Source organism: Mesitornis unicolor, unplaced genomic scaffold, assembly GCF_000695765.1.
Source record: "Mesitornis unicolor isolate BGI_N332 unplaced genomic scaffold, ASM69576v1 scaffold200, whole genome shotgun sequence".
In the NCBI taxonomy this organism is placed as follows: Eukaryota; Metazoa; Chordata; class Aves; order Mesitornithiformes; family Mesitornithidae; genus Mesitornis; species Mesitornis unicolor.
In genome coordinates this window covers 122,140-146,538 of record NW_010157368.1, presented here as the reverse complement: position 1 = coordinate 146,538, position 24,399 = coordinate 122,140, and the positions used below count along the sequence as shown (strand labels likewise).

The following is a 24,399-nucleotide window of genomic DNA, read 5'->3' as shown; positions in this document are numbered from 1 at the left end:
CTAAAATAGCTTTATCGCTTGCCAGGTGCTATACACTGGAATTAACTCTTATTCGCAGAATCTCAGGCTGACTGTAACTGTTGGAAAAGCACCTGCATTTGATGACGTGATATGTATGTCCTTTATCTCTAACTGCTGCATAGGTACTGTGTTAAATTAAGTAGGGAAGCTTGAGGGAATGCATTTTTTTTCTACTCTTTTCTTTCAGGACAGAAAGAAGGTGTAATGAACAGTTCTGGAGACTTTGAAGCACAGCCACAGTACTGAGGTCTTTGACTGACAAGCCTTCTGCTTTCTCCTTCTTACAGGGCTCCTCCTACAGATGTTCTGAACACGTCTGCATCCCAGCAATTTTTTACTGCACCCAGGTACTGACTGTAAGGAACAAGCTGCAGAAAAAGAAGCGTGGGGTGTAGGACAAGGAGCACTGTGAGGAGTATACCAGAAGTCATGCTTATACAAAATGCAAGCAGTGGCATGACTTCAAGCAAAAATTATTTGAGAAAGCGTAGTTGCAGAATGACCAAGTTTATTCTTAGAAAATGACAGAATAAAGCTCTTTTTCAACAATATGGCTTATAATCATGTTAAATGGTATGTGTCAGGCTTGACCTCCCTAAGTGTCATCCTTTCACTGTGTGAATGGGAGTTTACTTATTGCCTGAACAGAATTTCTTTTCCTCCCTACAGGTCTTGAAAGCTAGAGCTCAGGCACTTCTGGATCAGTCTTTTCATTGAAATACTGGAACTACTATGAAGTCTTCTTGGTTTGCACTCATCTTGACAGTGCTCAGTACGGAACTGCTAACAAGTCACTGTTCTACCATCAAGTCCCCGAGGTTCAGAGGACGTGTGCAGCAGGAGCGAAAAAATATCAGACCAAACATCATCCTTGTGCTCACAGATGATCAAGATGTGGAGCTAGGTGAGAAATTATTATTTACTACTTCATTTTATCATGTGTCTTTCAGCAATTTCTGCCAAGCAGAATGTACTTTAAATTCAGAGAAGGTACAGGTCCTGGAACAATATCAGAATGTGGGACAAGTTTGAAAATGAGTTAACAAATATTATTTAATAGCATTCATCACATTTAATTACAGACTTTTAGATATATATCAAAATCCTCCATGGAAGGCTTTAATCACCACCATTAAAGGATTTAATAATACATGCAGGGACATACAGGCAAAAAACTTGCATCAAAAGCCCCTTTTCACTTTCTGACTCTTTGTAGCATTTAAAAATTTGAGCCTTGTGAAGGTAACCTTTCCCTCGCTGCTGTATAGGTGAGTATCTATATTCTCCACATATTTGTCACATGCATGAATGTCATACATGGTTATGCATACAGACAAACCGCTCTGGTTTCAGGACATAAGCTGAACATTTCTATGTTCTAAAGTGTTGAAAATCCATCTGCTTTAAAACTATGCTTTATGTATAAAAATAGGATAATTCTGCTTTCACAAGTATACTAAATATCTGAGCACAACCTGGACATACCAGCCAGAAGTGATTTTCACATATTTTTCTTAGGGTGGAAAAAGTTAAAATACTTGGATGCTGTTCCAGGAGGCCTTTGAATGTTTTCCATTAAGTAAGTTAGAAAGATATTAATGGTAGTTGTGCATATACCTGATTTTTTGGTTCACTGCCCAAACTGAAAAATCAAGGAGAGAAAGAGGATCATTTAGGTTACCCCCAAGCAAATATTTTAGTTCTGGGGGTGGGAGGTAAGATCAAAAAGGTGAAAAAATGGCAAATCAATTTGAAATGAAATCTTGCATTCTTAGTGTATTTTTATGAAAGACATGTTTTTAATAAAAGTATAGTAAATGTCTAAACAAAATGCCACATGACATTGAAAAATCAAAATGCTTCATTCCAGAAAACTTTAAATAGTTCATTTGTTCTAAAATCACATTCTTTCAGCCAGAAAGTTGTAGGAAAATGTAGTCTAGATCTAAAAGTAATTCTTTAGTTGCTAGGATATTTTTATTTGTCATGATGCAATATTAATTTCTGCAGTCCTTCAGGGTTGTGAGAACTCAATTAATAAGCTATATTTCATAACTGAGATTTAGTGCTTTTTTGCTGCAGAGCTCCAAGACCAGACCTTTAGATCTGAGCATATCTTATCTTTTTTATTTCTCACTCTTTCAAACGTCTGCTCTGTTTATCTGTGATGCATTATGAATGGCAGTTTCTGGCTCTATTTTTGGCCTAAAATACAGCTATTACAATAGGAATGCATTTTTTTTTATAGAGTTGTTCTGAAAATTTAGTTAAAAGGGTAAAGTAATTTCTTGCTTTTTGTGGCCCAAAAGAGCCTACTTTCTCCAGGGCACTGAGGAAGGTAGGTCAGCAGACACATCTCTGAACAATGATACCGACTTGCTGTCTTCAGTCTTGCAAGAGGGTTTGCGAGTGGTGAAAGAGGAGGATGTGGCAAGCCACTTTGTTCATATTGTAGAGCTCCTCTCTTTGAAAGCTGTTTTGGATGTTCACAGGGCGCTCTGGCTCCTATTAGCACGCAGTTGAGCAATAGCTTGGATGTGTGCACAGTCCCACTTCACTGAATGAAGACGCAGGTTTCCCCTTTTCATAGATCATTTCACAGGAAACAGGATTCAGCCCCAAGACTTACTGTACTGTATTATTTGCACTTCTGCTAATAAATCATTCGGCTTATTTGAAAAGTAAAACCATACTGTTTTCCATGTGTGAATTATCCCCGCACCCTTCAGTGATTCCTGAGAAAAACCTTAAGTTTCCCAAAGGTCAGTAAGAAGTAACACTTTCTACCACAAACAGAATAAAGCTTAGACATTGGTATCAAAAAATCGCAAGGTTGAAAATATCTCAGTATGGATTATTTGCTATTGTATTCCCAGCACGAACATTTCTGAAAGCTGTTCTAAATGAACGCTTGAACATAAAAGCATATTATGTACATTATAGACTTCAGTTAGGAAGGATTTGTCTCCAGAGCATGTATAAGCATTGAACCAAAATATTCATCTGTCTGAGTGCAAATGATATACAGGGGAGTTATCCAAAGTAAAATTTGCAAAAGGCAAGAAGCTTGCATTTAGTTAGTGCTCAAAGCCTAGGAGTATGCACATCTTCCTATTGATCTGCATCCCTCTGAGTTTTGCATTCTGAATGCAAAGATGTTCAGCAGAGCTACTGTCTCATTCAACTTATCAGATAAAAAACACAAATTGCTCAGCTCCAGTCCGTTCCTATCTATACTGGGAGGAATGTGACACAGAGGAAGAATATTACTGCTCAGCTGGTGGATGACAACTTAAGCAGTATAGAGCAGCCTGGTCCACAGCTCTTGAAGAAACTCAGCAAATACTTGGATCCAGAAGCTGGGAAATTACTGTTTAAATTGTGTCTCTGTGCCCTTTCTTTCCATCACCAAGATCCTGAGGATAGAGAAGTAACTGCTTGACACTGAGACAAATGAGCATCTTGCTCAAGACAAAGCAGTAGCTTTTAGAACTGCCCAAAACCACTTCCCAGGAGACAATGCACTGCTGCTCTTCAGTGCAGTGGCCCCAGCTCCCACTGGGAGTGAAATCCATATAAAGCATCTATTGAGTGCTGCAGTGGGTGAAGCAATCACAGCATCATCTGGATGCATCCTATCAGGCATAATTTGGCTAGTTTGGTTTCCATCTTCACTAAAACTGTCACTTAATGACACAAGCCAAAAAAATGGGGATATGTGCTGAGATCTGAGAAAATCCACCACCTTGAGTATAACCCAAATAAAGACAAGATGGCTCTAGCTGTTCCTTTGTAGAGATGTCCACCTGTGTTACATCTGGGTGAAAATCCATAGCAACTTTAAGACTTGTTATGAAACCTTGATTACCAAACTTATTTTTTGATATATGAGAATAGATTGAGAAGCAACACTGAATTTCTTTCCTGACAAAACTTGCTAACTTCTGTGTACAAAGTGGCCGTTCTCGGTTATCTGGTTTCCCTCAGGTGCTCCCCAGTTGGTCATGTAGAGCACGAATGTCCTGCTGTCAGACAGTGCCTGAGTACGAGTGCCCTGAAGACTGTGGGCCAGATGGTAAAGAGCACAAGCTGTGAGGAGAGCTACAGACAGCAAAGGATTATAACTTATATCAGCAAGTTTTATCTGCTATTTATGTTTTGTTTTCCAAATGAGGAAGTCTCACCTGCTTGGAAGTGCCTATTCCAGAATTTCCAGAGGGGCTAAATCTATTATCAGTGTCAGTAAGTGCATACCTGGAGGAAAAACTTACTCATAAACAGCAGGTTTGCAAGAGCAGAGGGCTGACCAAGCAGAGGAATGAGGAAGCACTCTAACAGCTACTCATTTATAATGCATAGAGGCATGAAAGTACACATCGGAGCTGCTGCTGTTACCACGCATTAGTGTACCTGAAAGGAGCGTTTTCCATCTGAGGACCTACAAGCACTTTACAGCTCAACTCTCAGTAATAAACTGTGACATTTCAAAAATGGAAGAGCTAAGGCAAAAACACAGCCAAACAAAATAAAAACTAAAAAGAAAAAGCCAGCCTGGGGTCCAAGATAAAGAAATGTAGAGTAAGGATGATCTCTCATTTGACTTTTACTCAACAACTCAGTGAAATACTCCGGGTCATACTAATAGATGCTCTTTGTGTTCAGGGACCTCTCAGCTGCTCTCCTACTTCTCTGTATCTCTGAACACATGGGTTTTGTCTCTGCTGAGTTCAGGAGAGCACAAATGCAGATGCTTTGCATTTAGAAAAGAGAGGCTGTGAAAGCGGAAGAGTTCAAAATGATGATGACTTATATGCAGGGTATTAAATGTATCCTTAGTCAATGGATTTAAATTTAAACATGTGACTGTCAACTGTGCAAAATTAATTGTAAAAACAAAGGTGAAAAAAAAAGTAGAATTGCTGAAATCTCTTCTTACCACCCAAGTTGTGCAACTATTAAAATTCACAAACCTATTTCTTGGGCACATACTGATACATCCATTGTTCACCCTCACCCTTCAATCTCTGCTCTGTTGGATAACAGAAAGAGCAAAGTTTGACAGCTGTCAGCAAATACTGACAAACCCTATCAGGAGCTGCACAGTCTTTCTGCAGCCAGAAATCTATAAGCCCTGCCTGTCTCGCCTCGTTTTTCATTAAGAAGTTTTGAAGGATCCAAAAAATGGCTTTTCTCTGTAAACTGGATCAATGCCATTTCTTGAGAAAGGTGCTGATTTTTGCCAATATTTTTTGCAGACACATTTACCCACCAACACTGTTTTTGAGCATAGTGCTTTAGTACCAAAGCCAGATATGCTGAATCTGTAAATTTTCCTGTAGAAAAATTGTTACTGAATTCTCTCTCTCCTCCTCCCATCTCTCATTCCTTCTTTTGCCTCCTTCCTCTCTCTCCCTCTATCTTCCTCCTTCTCTGATTATCTAATAAAACATAAAGAATTTTAACAGATCCATTGGTAATCTCAGCATTTTACATATTTTACACTGACTAATGATTCAGTCTGTGTAAGACACTGTTTTCCTACAGCCGTGTTTAAAGAACTATTGACCTATAAATCTGATACAGCTCTAAAGCTTTAACATTGTATTTCTAGATTAGTCTCTATTATAACTTTGCTAGCCTGAGAAAAAAAGGACTCAGCCCTTCTGGAATCCTGAAAAATATTTCTGGTGATATAATAAAAATCTTCTCTTTTCTCCTAAAATTACCTAAGCTACAGAGTAGGACAGGCAGATGTTCAAAGGCAAGCTGGTCACTGATACTTTTAATAGCAAAATAGCAGTCAATATATTCTGACTATTTTTTGCATTACAGTGCTAATCAGTACCTCTTATTGCAGGGTCCTTGCAAGTGATGAATAAAACCAGAAGGATTATGGAGAATGGAGGGGCCTCTTTCATCAATGCATTTGTAACCACCCCAATGTGCTGTCCATCACGTTCCTCCATGCTGACGGGGAAGTATGTGCATAACCACAACATCTACACCAACAACGAAAACTGCTCTTCTCCCTCGTGGCAGGCTACTCATGAACCACGTACCTTCGCCGTGTATCTCAATAACACTGGGTACAGAACAGGTAAGAGACAAATCAACAGGAGTTTTCTTGTTTAAAGTGAAGATGACAAGATATTCAGCAATGTGTCTTGAATCACTGCCTAAAATGTCCCAAAGTTTGGTTTACGGAGCAGAGGTTTAGTGTTACAGAGAGGAAGGGTAGTACTGCCTGTTGGTCCAGATCCACAGCTAACGGTCATGTAAAGAAACTCATTTGTAATGGAGCAGCATATTTTCACGTTTGGATGTCCCAGGTGGGAAATAAGCTGTTGGGTAGTTACACCTAGTGCAAAAGAGGTGCATTTTAGTGGCATTGTGGGTCTGAACTGGCAGTTCCAGCCGTGATTATGGTCAGTATTATGGCTTGCTTGTGGACAGCTGCTAAAAGTTATGGAAGAAGATGTCAGGGCCAGGCTGGGGACTGGTGCCAAAGACCTCACAGGAGCAACGTGCTTGTCATGGGAGTGAAACAAGGTGAATGGTATAATTTAAACTTTGCCATGGGGCAATATTTCATTTGCATTTTCTGAAAAGGAGTAGAAACATATCTTTAAGAAGAATTGTTCTGCTGTGCACCAATAAGATTTGATCGTTTTCTTGTAAATTCCTGGTGGTTTTCCGTAGTCAGGCGATCCCTTTCCAATCTACAAAGAACTCTTCATATTCCTCTCGTCTGTGCTTCAGCTTGATGTAAAACCTGATTCATTTCTGCATCACCTATCCCCTAAGAGTCAATCTGTAGACACGTTAGGCTCCAGCCTGACTTCCCCTTCACAAGGTACTGGAGTTGTACAAGGTCATCAGGGTGCAATTTGTCCAGAAGCGTCATTTTGACTACAAAGACTCCCCTTTACAGGATCAATGAGGCACAGATCTCAGTGCCAACTGCGTTCCTTACAATGTAATTGGCAGCAAAGAAATTTGTCTCTAATCAGCAGCTTAGGCACAAGAACAGATAACTTTCAAAACATATAGCAGGCGAATGTCTCCATTCTGTCTGCTTGTCCTAATTCTCTTAATGCTGCTATATCCAATGCCTTAAATTTATCTGCCTGTTAGCCATCTTTTCTTCACCACACAGACATCTCACTCTTTTTTCTTCTGCCTCTCTGTATCTGTAGTTCTGGAGAGCCTCTGCAGCCTGTTTAAAAAGCAAAAACAGAGAAATATTTAACTTCTTTGGACTTCGTGTTGGTTGTGAAACATGAGCTGAACAGTACTTCAGTCTCTATTAAACTGGTTTCAGTGAAGTTGCCATCTGTGCACAGTGCTGCTAAACCTGAGTACGGGTCAGCATCAAGGCCTGGGAGGAGAAAAAGGAGTGAGAGAGAACTGACAATCACTGCTAGAAAAGGTGCTGAGTTTGCCCTACAATATAAGCTTTGTCTCATGGCTTATGTCTCAGAAATCCTTTCTGCTTGATCTGTGGCTGCTTCATGTGAGAACTGGCTTTCCTGTTCTTAAAAACATTAGTATCTTATAGGTTTGTAATCTAATACTTACTCAACTGGATAACTCTAGCCCTCTCTGCCCTTCTGGGGGTGAACACTGCTTTGTGTAGATCTTCTGCACTGCCTTGTATTATGAAAGCATGTGGAGATGTCTACAAGATGCAGACTTGGCCTTATTAAACAGAAGGGAAAAGAGGTCAAAATAAAAGGAAAAGGGAAAAAAAACCTTTCCAAAGTCAGACAGAGAGAACATCATTCCTAAAACTGTCAGGGAAGGTGAGTTTTAACAAGGGTCAGGAAGAAGAAAAAGGAAATGGAAACAAATGAAAATACTTGTATGAAGCTGTGATTCTGACCAGCATACATTGTTTGACCTTATAATAGTGTGGCCTCAAAGAATTTATTCATTTACTCCTTGTAAGATGAGCCTACCTTCTAATTACCCCACAATTATTTTTTGAAGTAGCAGCTTAATTAATAGCAGATCTTATAACACATATTTCAAGGACAGTGTTGCCTCATTAAAAAGTCATCAAAAGTCCACTAACCAACTAATAATCCACACTTAACAGCTAGAAAATTTAGTAAAATTATAATGGCTCAAGAATACCTGGGAGTCAAAAATAACTGGGAAAGAAAAAGAGAGAACTGGGGAGAGTAGCTACATGCCACATAGGCTCATTGTGACTCTGTGCTGATATTGCAGATGTTATGGATATTTACCCTGTGCATTTCTACATGTTTTAGAGGAAATCAGTATCCTCTTCAATGGGAAACTGAGGAGAAGAAAGAGAAGTGAGTGACCCAAGGTCTCTCACAGGTTTGGTGATAGTCCTGATAAGGCATTGGTCCATGGAGAGCCAGTCCAGATGAGACAATGTGCAATACATCCAACCTGGTTCTTGGTTTGAAACAGTGAGGATTCAGCTCTCACTTGTTGCATAGGATCAAATTATTACATAAGTTGGTGGAAATAAAGAAGTAGGGAGTTTTTATATAATGTTCTTACTTCTCTTCACTCCAAATAGTTTCCAACATCTATAAAGCATCCACTGTCTAAACCTGCTGGAGCCTTAACTAAACCCTCTACATTGCGATTGATCACATGTGAGCAGACTGCTTATTGCTGAAGCCATGAGGACTCCACACAAGCACAGCAGGCCATTTAAAGAGAGGTCTGAAGTGTGCTCTAATAAACTGCAGTCATAATTAGACTCCACTGGGAAAACCTCGCAAAGAACAGAATGGTTTTTTTACTTTTATTTTTGTGTTTTACTCTTCTGCTCCCTTTGTACTCTGATGTGACCTGATGGAGATGTCGCATTTCGTGGAAACATCAATTTTTGAAGATTATATGACTGCTAAATCATAGACAGAAACTGTACTGGGTGCTAGCAGGGCAGAAGATATTCAGAAACAACACTGCCAAAACAAAATCACTTTTGCTTCTAATTATAATTTTAAAAAATCCCAAGACAATTAAGGATAGTTCAATGTTTACGGTTTCCCTTACTCATAAGCTGTATGCTAATGCAGCTATGAGTCAACTTCACAGCTTCCTGATTGTTGAAAGTCCACGAAATTGGCAATATTAAACTAGAATTTGTAGTAAATAGCAGGGAAGACACACTAAATAGGTAGAAAGAGAAAACAAAACAACTCTGAAGAGCTTCAGAGAGATGAGGCATTCGTTTTAATTACACAGGCTTCAGATGCTCGTGTTGGGGAGGAAAAAGGGTCACTCTGAAATCACTTTCAAATTTTCTGGAAATTGTGAGAAAAGCTTGAGAAGTTTTCTTTTATCTTGTAGTTTATAAGGTCAGTAGAAATCTCATCAACTTTTTAGATTCAGAGATATTATTTGGAAGATTATTAGATGCAGGAGTTAGAGGTTTTGCTTTGTGCTTTCCAAAGTATTGGCTGTTTTTGCTGTTCTTTCAGTTCTCCCTGCAGTACTGCTGAAGTCTCTTACTTTCTTTACCTTCTACTGTTCCCAGCCCTACAGCACATAGCCTTGCCTCTCAGATGTGCCCCTCAGTGTTGTTGGTTCACGTAGCCATTCACCTACACAAACACAAAGGAAAAGTGCACTACCTCAAACTTGCCTTCCTCCAGTAGGAAAGGAGGATTGGGCTGCATCTTAATAACCGAGCAGTAGTCAAGCGTTATCTTCATATTTTAGAAGACAGAGCCATAACAGCAGCACAGCCAATATCTGGGAGCCATAAATATAACAATCATTTTATTGTTAGTGTGTCACACTTTGTATACTGCAGGATTTACATTTTTTTACCAGCTGAAGTTTCATCTCTTTGCAAAAATGAAAAGAAATGCAAGTTTAAAATTGTCACTCTGACTTAACAGACATATGTGTCCAGAGCTCTCCCTGCTTAGTGTTACTTTGCAGAATTACTGCCTTCTAATCCTCACTCTTCTTAGCCCTTCACAGCCAGTGTAACTGTGCAGGAGAGAACAAGGAGTCTGCCCTGGCTCAGCAGCTGCTGACAGCCTCACAGCAACACGCCAAACTCAGGACCAGGCTTTCCCTTCATGGAAGTCCACCTGAAAGAACACAGATCACTAAATTAGGGAATTATTTGGTTACATTTTTTAGCATTGTCTTTGGGAAGATTATTTCCAAACATGTTATTTCTGGCTCAGAAGTATCAAAGGATCAGGATAACATTCAGGATTCATGCATGCAAGCGTCCTAACAGCATTCTCAGCATTTTTATGGGGCAAAAATGGTAGTATGCCAAAGTTAAGAAACAAATGTTAATTTCTAAATGCTTACATTTGTAAAACTCAAAGCTTAGGAAGTGACTGGACATCAAGTTGTCACTATCTATCTGGCATGTTTTGGCATTAGTCACAGACTTCTGTGCAGTGACGAACCGAAATGGTCACTTGCTTGACATCTAGGTTAGTATGTTCAACAGTACCTGTCAGCTTCTGATGTGTGTTGGTTGACATCTGTCACTTATGGGTACATTTCTTAGTGTAGTGACCAAAGAACTAATAAAATGCCAAGATGACAGAAGACTGAAAGCTACGGTGTATTTAAACAGTGCACCATTTCCTTCTGACACACAGGAACAAGATAATCTTTCATAAAAGGAGTGAAGAGATGCCTCCTGAAGGTGTGGGCAGACAGTACGTTTCCTCTGGAGGCAAAACCAGTGTGTTTTCTGTTCACAGCCTTACAGTACAATTCACTGCCAGCACACACTATTTTTAACCTGCATCATTTCAGTGACCTAATTTGTGTCCTGCCTCGTGCACCCTTTCGAAACAGAGAGGGTGGCAGAATACAGTACAGTGGTGGGAATGAGTGTGCAGGGAATGAGTCCTAGTTTTCAGAATAATTCTAAAGTGAAAATAATGTGTTTCTGTGTTCAGCTCTGGGGCCCCCAAATAAGAAAGACATGGAGCTGCTGGAATGAGTCTAGAGGAGGGCTATGAAGTTGATCAGGGAGCTGGAGCAGCTCTCTTATGAGTCCAGGCTGAGAGAGATGGGGTTGTTGAGCCTGGAGAAGGCTCCAGGGAGACCTTATAGTGGGCTTCCAGTACTTAAAGGACGCCTACAGGAAAGATGGGAAGGGACTTTTTATCAGGGAGTGTAGTGATAGATAGAGAAGGGGGAATGTCTTTAAACTGAAAAATGGTATATTTAGATCAGACATAAGGAAGAAATTCTTTACTGTGAGAATGGTGAGGCACTGGAACAGCTTGCCCGGAGAAGTTGTAGATGCCCCCTCCATGGAAGTGTTCAAGGCCAGGTTGGACGAGGCTTTCAGAAACCTGGTTTACTGGGAGGTGTCCCTGTCCATGGCAGGGGGGTTGGTCTAAGTGATCTTTAGGGTTCCTTCTAACACAAACTGTTCTACAATTCTGTGAAAAAAAAAGAAATACAGAGACAACTCCAAGCATTCAGGTTGTTTCTTACTTTGTATAAAAGAAGCTGGGGAGCATCAAATGTAATTTAACTTGTAAATATTTTAAATAATTAAAAATATGCCTCACTTTTCAGATGAAAATTACACTTTTAGTCAAACTGAGAAATGTATGCATAAAAAGAAATATGCTGAATATATTCAAATAGTCCATAAAAAGTGAAATGTAGAAATGGGAAAAGGCTGAAAAGGGTAACACGCAGGATTTTCTTATTCTATGGTATCATGTGAAGTGAAACCTTTCTTTTGTCCAGGATCTCAACAAAAACCACAGCATGTTTGCCTACTTAAGCTAAAAGCGCAATTCTGTGCTATTAAATATTGCACAGAAAATCATATGCAAAAATATTTTTAGGAAGTTTATGCATTCAAGTGCTTCATTTAGAATAATCTGGGTAGAACATTGTCTGTGGAAATATTTCATCTCTTAATCACATGGCCAAATGATAGTCTATAAGTGCATAATAATGTAACACTTTTTGAAGGATGAAATTTCCTTGGTTTAAAAAGATAGGCCAGTTCTATCAAGAAGCATGATGTCAGCATTCACATCAGCAAGAGTGGAAGTCTCAGATCCCCTCTGCACAACTCTACTGCTCTCTTGCTGAGTAACTAAGCAGAGTGGGTTTTTATCACCTATATGGAGGCAGGGCAGGGGGAAGGGCAGCTATAAGTTTTCAAATGTCTGCTGAATTGAAGGTACCAGTGAGACTCTGGAGTCTTTTCAGGCATCGCTGTCTCCTCCTCACTGTCCAAAAGCACTTCTGTCTCCCTTCATCCTACCCCATTAGATGGAGCAGTCTCCACTCCTCAGTTTTCTCATCCTGGTTTTCTGGCCCTGCAAGACGTCACCTTGCCATCTGCTCTGAGCCTTTTCCCCCAGCCTGTCTGTCCTCAAGTTACTCCCACCCTCCCCTCTTGGCATCCAGTCAGTCCTTGACAGACAATGTCCTGTTCCCCACCACTTGCGTACCCTTAGTGATCCCCTTTCCCAGCCTGATCAGCAAATCTGCTTCTCCCACCCCCCTTCACTTGTCAGTCAGCTCCTTTCTGCACTCACTTGCCAGTCCTGGGCTCTCCAGCCCCCACTGCTTTCCCCCCACCTCAGCTCCTTTGCTGGAGCTCCTGCCGTTTCCCAAACTGCTTCTTTATCTGGTCAACTCCTGCCCGCTACATTTCAATCAAGTTTCTCCCACCTACAGACACCACTCACAGGTGGGCAGGGAATAAAGTCCTAAGGTGCCCAGATCTCCAGCACATAAAAACTGTGGGGTTTTTTGCAAAACTGCGCAAACTTTGGACAGATTTTCACTAGGATCATAAAAGATATCTCCTTGACAGAGAGTCCATCATGTCTTTGACAGAGTTTGTGCTCTCAGTGCAGTGCAAAGGAGCGCTCTCAAATGAAAGCTTGCATAATTTTTTTCAGATGTTAAATGCAACTTCTTTTCCATTACTGCGGTTCTCAAAGATGGCTACTGTTTGGGCTAAGAAGTTTCAAAAATTTCAGCCTGAGGCAGACATCCAGTGTGGAAAATTTCAGTCCAAGTATGAGAAAGTTATGAGCAACTGAATACTGGGTCTTATAATGAGAAGTGTCAGACAACATCAATACTGGAAAGTGCTACCAGCTTGGCCCATAATGCAGGCTTTGTTAAAGACATCACTCAGGCTAACGATTGCTATATCAAGTTATAGGGTAATGCCTTTTGCAACTGCTGAGTTATAAAATCTGTAATGCTCTTTTTGGTTACAATGGTAAACCTGGCAGCAACTGGGAAAGACCCACAAAGCTGGAGAAAAAGTAGAAAAGCTGAGGTTTTCTGTTGCGGTTAAGTTAAAAGACTGGGAACTGCAAAATCTGTATAATATTCTTGGCATTGCCACAGGCTTCCTGTGTGACTTAGGTCTAGCTGAAGGTTAACCTCTTGGTGCCTCAGTTTCCTCCCCACAATTTTGAGACAGTGCTTATTTCATTTCCTCAGGCAGGGTTGGCAAACTGAACTGGCTTTCTGCACTTCAATGACGTGATACACTAATCCTCTGTAATTTTTCAGCAGAAGGGAAAAATCAAACTTCTTGGGTTTGAATCTATCACTTGCGTAATGGGAAGAAAGCAAGGAGGAATTTACTGGAATAATCCGGAAGTTGCAGTTTTGTTGGGCTCTGTCCCCAGAAGCACAGGATCGCTGTGTGTCAGCCCTGAAATGTCATATAAACAGTGCTTCGTAACTCCTGTAAATGGTTTCCTGACTTTGTTAAAGGAAGTGGGCTGTCTACTTAAAGCTCTTGTCTGGGTCATGGTGACTAAACCTGACTGCAGCATGCCTTTTGTAAAGGTGTGGGTTTGTTTTAAATCAGAAACTTTCCCATAAGCCTCAACAAATAACAAGGGTGTAGAACATAATACACAGGCTCTGATCCGTGGAAGTACAGAGATGTCTCGCCAGCAGATGTAGCCAAGTTCACCTGCACGCTAATCCATTAATGCTGACAGGAGTTAGGGAACTAATTCTATTGCATAATACTGTAAATGTTAATCATAAATGCTTGCAGAAAACACGGGGGGGAAAACGTACTGGGAATTAGGAGAATTTGAATCACATTCAGCTATAAATATCCTGGCATCAAACTCCAGACACCCCCTGGGTCAAATTCTTCTTGTCTTGCACTTACTTGCATCCTGGATCTCTTAGTCCAGTTCAGGACTCATTAGCTAATTGCTAAAGGGAAACCAAAAATCTGTATTAAGGCATCGATTCATGGTAGGTACCAAACATGTATATTCTGCAGCCACTCCTGAGTCACAGAGATGTCTGTTCACCAGGCCATGTGTTGTTGTTTGCATAAACTTAATTGAACATTCTCACACAGAATGCAATTATTCTGATGTACTAAGCTACTCTACATGTGATTAAAAATAACAGTGTGTCCCGGGAACAGTTAGCAAAACTGCCAGAATACAGATAAAAACTATCTTATTAAAATGCAAAAATCAGCATTTATCTTTCCTGTTATCCCTGTGGGGGCCATTACACACAAAAATGAAAAGATGTCCCTTGAAATGGCATTACTTTTTAATGAGGCTTTTATCCATTGAGTCACAATCTCCATTTTATTAATTACAAGCAGAAATGGCTTTCTAAGCCCTATAGCTGCTGAGTGCAAGTGGCTTCTAAAACCGAGCATTCCCAGTCAGTACTCAGATTGGGCAATTCAGCAAGAGTTGGGCTAAAGTGAAGTTAAGGATGTAGGTTGAATCTACAAGCTAAGCATGTGAAGATCCAGCAAGGACATTTGTACATCACAGTGTCAGCTCCTGGGCAGCTCTGTGACATGTTCCAGAGCACTTTGTTTACAATCTTCTAGTTAACAAAAAACAATTAGGACACTCATCATGATTAGTTGCTAATTATTATTTGGCCCCATGGACACTACTGTGCTTTCCTTTTATTCCGGCATTTGTCTTCATTCAGAGCGTGAAAAGACAGGCACCAAGTGCTGGCACTGGATGCCAACTCTGACTCACTTGCCCTATCCTATACTTAGTGGTACTCAGAAAACCCCGTGGTGGAGGGACTGAACTCTTGTGTTTTGGTAAAAGCCTGGCTTTTCCCTCCATCTGCCTAATTAGTCATATCCTCCTGAGCTTTTGACCAACAAACCACTCTTGGTCAAAGCAATTTGGCAAATGTGATCCATTAACATGGCTACCACTGCTTCTACTAGTATTTAGAGCTTTGCTATGCATTTGGCATGGGAACGTCTTTATTCTATGATGAGGGAAACATCTATTTCTGCAGACTGTCACTCATTGAGCTGCTTAAAACTTGACAGCTCTAAGATTATTTTTATGATAAAATACTAAATCATTGCCAACACAAAGGTGAATGGTTCAGGCTGTCAGTCCAGAGTCTCATAACATGCACTGAAATATGGAGTTGAGGGGGCCAAATGGGAGCTAACAAAACATTATTAAAGTTAGAAAATTAAGTAATCTAAAGCAAGGAAATTCCAATATGAATTGGCCCCCATCAGCTCCAAGCCTCCCTTTCCTTTTCTAAATTCAGTTTATCTTTTCTCGTCCTTATGCCCCAGGTCATTTAATCTCTGCATTTTGTGCTGGTGACTTTCTCTCAGGTAATGCCTGAAAATCAAAAGAGAGAGGAGAGAAGAAGATAAAGAAGCTGACTGGTTTTTGTTTCAGTGCCAAAACTGAAACTGGGGGGACTTTCTCAGGTCCATTAAGAAACACCCTATGGTGGGTGTACTAAGAAGCTGTAGTAAATCTTTCCTGACCCTCTGAGTGCTACGGTTGTTCAGAGCTTGGCCATTTTGAGACAGATTTTCTTAGCCACCTCTGCTATTTCCAAAGGTACTACATCAAAACCTGCAGACACTAGAACTTCTTAGAGAAAAGCTCACCATTGATTTTTAAATGGGCAAACTCATTTATTTTTCCCTGGTCTTTTTCTTGGAAATTGCTGAACTCTTTGGCTAAAATGTTCCATAGAACAAAATGCAGCCTGAGTCAGATAGCATGGAAACTATCATTGCTAATGATAGAAGTTTGGCAAGACCATAAATAGCAGAGTTCAGGTCTCAGTATTAGTCAATCTTAATTATAGGTGGGACTATCAAACCATCCTACATGATAAATTACCATAACTTCCATTTCACAGCTTGAAAGCCTCTGATCTTTATAGGAGGCAAGTTGGCAGTAGAGTCCTTTACAGATGAGCGCAGCACGCAGAGGTTCCCCAAGGTCACACAGTAACTGCTGGTGGATCTGGGATGGCATTCAGGAGGGCTGACCTCAGATCTCCACTGGAACCACAGAGTTTCCTTGATTTTGCTTGCCTCAGTAATGCTTCCTCTCTCTTGATCACATCACTCTCCCATATTTTTATTCATTGTCTCTCTCCTCCTCCTCTCTCACTTCCCACAGTATTTCAGCCTTCACCCTTACACTTTCCCTGGACACTTGACTCTCTGAGAGTTTAAACCAGTTTGGCTGCCTTAGAGGTTTCCATTATGGAAGCCAGCACTGCTGGGCATGTATGCCCTCCTCACAGTCACGTTCTTCAGCTCAAGCTTCTTGACTACTGGTTGGCCTCAGGGAAAAAAGGGAGAGAGGCTGGGTTACTTCCTTGGTGGCTGTCGGAGGAAGAGCTGGAAGCCTCGCCTGGTGTCTGTAGGACTTGTTTGTATGTCACATTCCATGTGGTATAGGAAAGTAATATTATATATGACTGTAATCTCTGGTTAGTGATATTTGGCAGTTATATGATTTGATTGTACCATATTTATGTTGTCTGAGGCAAGTTTTAGTTATGACCATCTTGATTTTTCCACCAGTTTTCCCAGGAAATTCACCATGCCCACATCAATCAGATCTGAATTATTTAAGCTCTTCCACAAATGTACTTTTTTGGTTAGGTTGAATGTGTCTAGGTTGAATATGAGGTTTTCTAGAGTGACTTCATTTCCTAGTAGGAAACTAGTGTGGGAGTTTGACGTGTGCGCTGGGCAGCAGCTCTTCACAGGCAGCTCTGGCTGGGGCCAGCAGCGAGGGCAGGGGCTGCACACCATGAGAGGTGCACTGAGGTGAACAGCTATTGCCCAGAGGAGATTTGTCCTTGGAAAGGGAGAGGTCTCTGTCGTTCTCTCCTCTTTGGAAGTGTCTCAATTTGTGATCACTAGGAGTACCTTTGTGCTGACTGCTGGGGACACAGGTGGCAGAATTGCTGGCACAGATGACCCTCCAGGGTCTTATAAACCTCAAGAAAATTAAAAATGCAAGCACTGAAGTTACTCAGAAATCCCAGTGACTTGCTGGGGCTGAGCTGGAGATAACAAATGCCTGAAAACCCAAGTCAGATGTTTTGTCACCGCATCTCCCAGGCAGTGGAAAAGCAGGGCAGAGCCATCCAAACTGATGTTTTTATCCAGGCCAAAGACCATACACAAGCAGCTAAAGAGCTTCCATACCCATCTGTCCCTAGAAGCAACACGGCTGCTTGTGCCAGAGTGCCATGCCAGCATTAATCCACCCTCCCAAAGCCAGTTGGCCAGCTTCTGGTGTCTGTATATCTTTGGCACAAGTGATTCAGTATTCCCAGATAGCTGGGAGCCTGCTGCATTGTGATATTGTTTTTCTTTTTACTTCCTTTGAAAGGATTTGGCAGGAGCACCTGCAAGCCCTCCTGGGCCTAACAGCAAAGCCTGTAAGTTTCAGTTTGAGTGGGTTCTGACTTGTCATCTGAAACTAGTGGAAAAAAATACACTTAGTTTGGCAGGCCAGGTAGAGGTGATTGGCCTTCAGGTCTTTGTCTCCTCATTAGTTTTGCCATAGAGAAGCTGTGGCAGCAAAGCAGGACAGGGATTCCCTCTTGCTCTACCAAAATGGGATGGAGGTCTGGACTTCCCAGACCTTTTATCAAACCAGCAAATGTAGCCAGGTTTCCAAGCCCAAACTTTCAAAAGTCAGAAGCCAAGTTCAAAAACATCACAGGACTTGCTTAAAACCACAAGGTGTTTCTTAGATGTTTCCTCTGGGAACTAAGATTTTATTTCCATTTTCAAGTGGAAATCAAGAGAAACATACTCATTCTAAAAAAAAAAATCAAAACCAAAAGTATTTCATGTGAGCACTAGATTCCAAAAGATTAAGAAGAAAACCTAAACTCATGAAGGCTTTCAACTCTCATAAAAACTCTGGAAATAACTTATTTTAATTTCAAAACCCTCTAAGGTATAAAAAGAACATTTTTGATAAAGCAACTCTGACTCATTCTAGCACATTTTATCTTCATTCATGCATGCTTTTGACTCAGACTAAAAGACTCAGATTGCAAAGCCTCATGCGTGTATGTGTGTTCTTTTTTTTTTTCTACCTTCACAGCTTTTTTTGGGAAATACCTCAATGAATACAATGGCAGCTACATCCCTCCTGGGTGGAGAGAGTGGGTTGGATTAGTGAAGAACTCTCGCTTCTATAATTACACCATTTCTCGCAATGGTAACAAAGAGAAGCATGGATTTGATTATGCAAAGGTATTTTCCAGACACATAAATGCTGCATCATTAATCCATATAAAAATCACTTTCAGATAATTAATTAACCAGATAATTAATTAATTAACTAACTACAACCAAGAAATTGAGATGTCATTTTCTCTCCAGGGCATTACAGATCAATTTCTGTGTGAGAATATTAATTGCACAATGGAAGAAACTTTCCAAGGGCTTTTCAGTGCAGCTTGGTGATTCCTCCTTCCCTTTCTCCCTCCCTCCCTCTCTCTGCTAGAAAGGGATGGTTCGGTGGCAGAAGAAACTAGTAACTAAAGGCCATTCCCCAGAATAATTGTGGCCCTTAAGCTACTGAACTTCAAAGTTAGCTGAGTGTTGTCAGTTATTACCCACATAAGAAACCTTAGTTAATGCTGTTTTCCATTATACAGTGCACACCAAAAAAAGGCTGTGTGTCTGTGGTGTCAGACTCCGGATATGACTATGAGAATAGATAAGCGCGAGAACACGGCCATTGGAAAACTTCAGAGCTTGTTTGTGCTCTTGACAAAGTTTGGAAAGTATGCCAAGGTGACCTGCCCACTGCTGTGAAGTTTCTCGGAAAGGTTTAGGAGCACAGGTCGTAGACTTTCCAGCCTGCAGAAAGCAATCTGGAGTTTCCTCAGACTGCCCCTCACGAAGATGATACAGATGTTGCAGCTGTGGTTTCTGACCCATGTAATGAGATTTTATTGGAAGTTCGTGATGCCTGTTTCTGATTTCCCCACCAGTAGAAATTACATGATACTGATTATATATTTATATAGAGTAAAAAAAAAAAGAAAATAAAGAATATTGGTTAGTTATACATTCCTTACACACTCTGCCTATGTAGCTAGAATAAACAGGGAAATAGGAGAGGAGTGGATGCTTTGGGAATGCAGTCATACAGGCACTTCACTTGAGCAGGCCACAAACCCAGAAATTATCACAACCCTGGTGCCTCATGCTCATTACCCACTTTGGAAACCAAAAGGTCACTCACTGTCTCTTCCACGTCCTTGCAGGGATTGTAGCAGCCAGGGCTACCGTGTGTGCTCCGAGCATGCTACAGGAGAGGGGAGGGGGCAAGGGGGACAGGGAGCAGGCAGGCGAGGAGGTCACAGCTGGTTGGCTTGTCCTAGCACTGACATGCGACACAGACTTTGTCCCTCAGGCTCTGCTTTTGCAGCTGTTCGGGGCCTCGACTCCACAACATATGATTAGTCATGCCTGGAAGTGCTTGAAATTACAAACATTGTCTCAGCACTTTCTCAATGAAGCTCGCGCTAGACCTCCAGGCCAACAGTGAATGCTTGAAGGTGGCAGGTGGTTTAATTTCAGTTTTCATCTTTTTTTTCTTAGTTCCATTTCCTCCCTTCCCCTTGTAGGCTTCCATTTGCCACCTTGGCTGTGGGTTAAGCCAGTTTATTAGCGAGTCACAACCTTAGTCTCAGCAGCTGCACTGCTTAAAGTTGCACAATTAAACGAATAGAGTCTGCAGGAATTTGACTGCTCCCTGCATCCACATTTGCAATTTCTTTGATAAAGATTTTTGCAATCTGTTGCCTGTTGCAGCTTTCTTCCACTTTGTGCATATGAGAAAGCATACACTGAACAAAGAGCATGCAAGAAATGTTTATGTAAACAGACACCTAATTTAAGTGTCAATGCTTTCTTGTGGTTAGGGGCCACTACCTTGTGAAACTGTTTTATCAGTGAAATTCAAGAAACCTCTGTCAGTATAGTCTGTCGTTTTAAATGTTACTTTGCATTATATTACAAAATCTGGTAATCATGTTTGCTTAATGCCTTCTGTTGTATCTGATTTGTCTCATTTTATGTGGCCTCGCCTCCTTAAGAAAGTAATTACTGTTCAGTCTCCCCTATGCTCCCTCAAAACATACATCTCTTTGATGGTATGTTTTTACTTCCTGATCTGAGCTTTAATGAGGACTTGAAAATAACATAATAACACGATAGTATGTGATCTAATTAATCATGCACTTTGTAACTTTTGCTTTGTGTTAATCGTATGTTCCAGGACTACTTCACAGACCTAATCACTAATGAGAGCATTAATTACTTCAGAATGTCTAAGAGGATATATCCCCATAGGCCCATAATGATGGTCATCAGCCACGCTGCGCCCCATGGCCCCGAGGATTCAGCACCGCAGTTCTCAGAGCTCTACCCCAATGCTTCGCAGCATATGTAAGTCAAAATCACACCCTGCCAGACCCACTCCTTGTATCTGCTTCTTGTGAGGTATTTGTTTATGGAGATGTTGTGGGGACAGAGAATTCAAATATATGAAACGTACAGCAAATGGTGAATGTTTGCTTGTTTCTTTTGCTGTGCTTGCTCCTTTCGGAGTGACAGCTCTGACCATTATTAAAACAGAGAGAAGCTCTTTTCCTCCTGGGAAGTTGTGGGAGATTAAAAGGTCAGCATTTGGCTTTGTAAGGGCAGCTTCTTACAATACCCTGAAAATATGTAGACACAAGTCAGGATCTGCTGGAAAGATATTACTTCCTTCGTCTTCCTCTAAGATGTGTGCTTCCTCGGCTCTAACTAACTGCATGCATTCAGAGGAAAAAAACACCCTTTTGTGGCTTTTAAGTGCACCAGATTTTTTTATAGACTAGATACTGGCTGATTCCCAAAACAGACTATTAGACTGCATTTCTAAATATCATGCTTAATATTTTCTCGTTGTCGTAATATAATTAAAAAAATAACTCTTTGCTTTGTTTCCAGAACTGAGACCAACTCCAGGTAAAAGTCTGAGGATAGTCCTGGATTTAACAGCTTGTTTTCTAATATCAATATTCCAGGTCCTTTTCCTCATAGTGATGTGATAGGGAAGCTTTACCCATAGTGATGTGATAGACAAGCTTTGCTCTCCATCTGTCTACCATGGGCATATGAACCACTCTTCGCATTTGTGCTTAAACAATGTCTTTGCACCTTTTTCCACAAAGAAAAAAACCTTAATAAAATGTTTTAGGTGGATTGCACCTTGATTTGGCCTCTGAAAATGAGGAGGAATCAGCTTCATCGCATGGTGGAAAAGTTCTGTGGTCTACAGATTGCATTTTGGACAATCTGCGGTGGCTGACACGCAAGAATGTGTTTGGTAGTTACATTAACTGGTTTAAAATTGCAAGGAGTAGCAGTTGCTGCATAAACTGCATGCATAAACTGATCATTAGTTGAGGCCAGAAAGAGATTTGCTGTTCATGGCACACGGTTAAATATTTGTTAGTTTTGATTCTTTTATCCTCTTACTGTCTGCTACTTTCTAGATATGCCACCTTCCCCAACCTTACATTCTTAACTATATTTTTCTTATCCTACATTCTCAACAATCCCACATTCCTGAGACTAGACTTTGCAAGTAATGCAAACCAGTCAGAATTGTTTCATAATTATTTAGATATTCGGAATAATTCCTACCTGTAAACAGAAGTGATGAGATTGATATTTTAGTTTGTAAATCTTTCACTTGAAAAGGTAGCTGGTTTTGAAGTAATCAACCTGAATAATTGTTATTGCATTATTATGTCCCAAAGGTAAAATAAAGTAGATTTAAAAATGTGGAAACTCTCATATTGAGTCATATGAAAGATCTTTCTAACTCCTTATCTGGAATTATGTGCTCCAGCAGAAAGCAGCAAGTAATGTATAGGGGCGGGGGAAAGAGAGAGAGATTCCTTTCCCTGTTTTTCCAGCTTCTGAAAATCACCAGTTGAAGTGAAACATCCAGGCCCCACTGTGCCCCATTCTCTTTGCATTGGTCTGATCTCTTTTTGAACTGTGGTGGCCGCCCCACCATGCTGTGGTAACAAGTTCCACAGTGTCACCCCATGCATTGGGTTCAAAGGACCACCTTTTCTTTCCTTCTAAACCTGGAGCTTGCTCGTGCCATCAGTGTCCCGTACTTCCCATTCTGTGAGGAATAATGAATAGTCACTACATTAAATTTAATGGACCTCTTCCATGTCTTCTTTCAATCACTCCTTTTCATAGCAAGAGTTTTATCTATTTGTTCTCACTCTGGCCAACAGATTGCTTCCCATTTAGTGGCACAGATTGCCTGGCCTGAGGCAAGCCATCCTGTTTGCTGGGGGACTATCCATCATACAGGAGGATAGGATTGTTTCCGCTTAGCTGGGGGGGACCATGTCTGGAAGAAAAGCACTGAATCATTGTATATCACCCTAGCTCTCCCCAGGTCAAAGCAACGCATTTTAGGCTCCATGCTCACTGTCTTCCAATAAAAGAGCGCTTGTAGGAACTTGCGCTTGTATCATGCTACTGACACTTTCTACTGCTTGGTGTTTTCAGCCTACTGGTTTTCCAGCTTGTGCTGCTAGAATCAATGAGTTTAGTTAGTCTCTAAAATTTTAGCCTCCTGTCTATCTCATATAGGTTGCATGTCACCTGCAAAGAACTTTGTTACCTGTTTGCAGGCTTAGTTTCATTTGAGTACTTGTGTAAATCAGTTTTTATTTGAGTGGACTCCTGGGGTCTAAATACCTTGCTCTGCTAGGCTGCTTGTGAAATAGCCCAGAATATGAGACTCAGCTGTGCTTCTTCTTGTCCTCTGGTGGTGTTGATTTCTTGGCAACCTTCCTGCAAAGAGTTTTTTCTCTAATGACCTCAAGAGATCCTTGCTGGGTTGTTTTGTGTTTCTCATTGCACTGACTGACTGCATGTGTTAAAGTTCAGTCTGCAGATTAAGAAATGAGGCAAATTGAAGATAAACTGCCAATCTGGGTGGCTGAAGCCTCCGAGTAACTGATTTCTCTAGCAAAAATATTAGTAACGTGCTTTAAAAGATATAAGAAGTTCAGTTCTCACAGAGGTACTTGGTGCTTCCTGTGAAAACAGCACAAGAACAATAAAATCCCTCCTGCCAAGGTTTGTGTAATTTGAACATTTAACCCTTAGGTTTTCTTCCTTGGTGGCCAAGCACCATTTGAGTCTCTTTCTGACCTTGGGTGACAGCCATCTGACCTTGGATCTTGTTTTTAAAAATGTAGTTGCTATATCATGTTACTGTAACGCCTACCTCCAACAAAGAAGGGAAACCGGGTCAAAAGCTGCTTGCTGGCTTTACAAACTGAGATGGAAGGTTATACCTACAAACCAAGGATTAAGATAGCCTGTCAACCACATGTGAGGGGAAGTTTTGCTTTAAAGGACAGACCCTTAAATTACATGACGTTTCTTTGCTGGTAAATTGCCTGTCATCTGATTAAAATACTGCTTTTATAAATTTTAAAAAAATACAGAAACCAAAAGTTTCTTTAGAAGAAATCTTCCACTTCCACATATGAAGAGGGGAGTGGCAATGGCAGGAAATACTCCCGTTCAGGGAAAGTTCTGCCCTCCAATGTGGCCGTCTGTTGGTCTCATATCCCCACCTAACAAGATGGAAAGAAGAAAATCAAATGAATACAGGAGAAACATCCATAAGACTAATGAAAATGCCATCAAAGCTAAAAAGAAAAGGAAGAATTACATACCATCATTACATTACTATCCTGTCCTCCTCAGCACAAACAGCCTGCTGGAGTGACATGAAAAGTCTTACAAAGACAAGAGAGGTAATGATGTGTATACTGTTTAATCATTAATTTAAAATTATCTCTGTTACTTCTCATTAGCTTCAGTTTAATGTGAACCACAGACTATATCATACTGGAAGCAGCAGCCACTCTGTTGGTTTTAAGAGTCCATTACCCCTTCCAGCCACCCACCTGTCCTCTCCTTAAAATATGTCCTATTTCTGACACCTAAAATTATTTCTGAAAGTTTATACTGGCTGCTATCCCCACAAT

At 40.8% G+C, this 24,399-nt stretch overlaps 1 protein-coding gene across 1 annotated transcript in view; it reads left to right on the top strand.

Annotated features, from left to right (window-relative positions):
* Nucleotides 1-200: 200 nt before the first annotated feature.
* Nucleotides 201-24,399, top strand: part of SULF1 (sulfatase 1) — a 66,366-nt gene continuing 42,167 nt past the window's right edge. Inside the window, exons 1-5 of the mRNA XM_010179657.1 lie at nt 201-368; nt 691-925; nt 5,879-6,118; nt 18,405-18,556; nt 20,595-20,764. Of these exons, the coding sequence (XP_010177959.1) occupies nt 754-925; nt 5,879-6,118; nt 18,405-18,556; nt 20,595-20,764 (734 nt within the window). The 5' untranslated portion in view covers nt 201-368; nt 691-753. The remainder of the gene's footprint in view (nt 369-690; nt 926-5,878; nt 6,119-18,404; nt 18,557-20,594; nt 20,765-24,399) is intronic.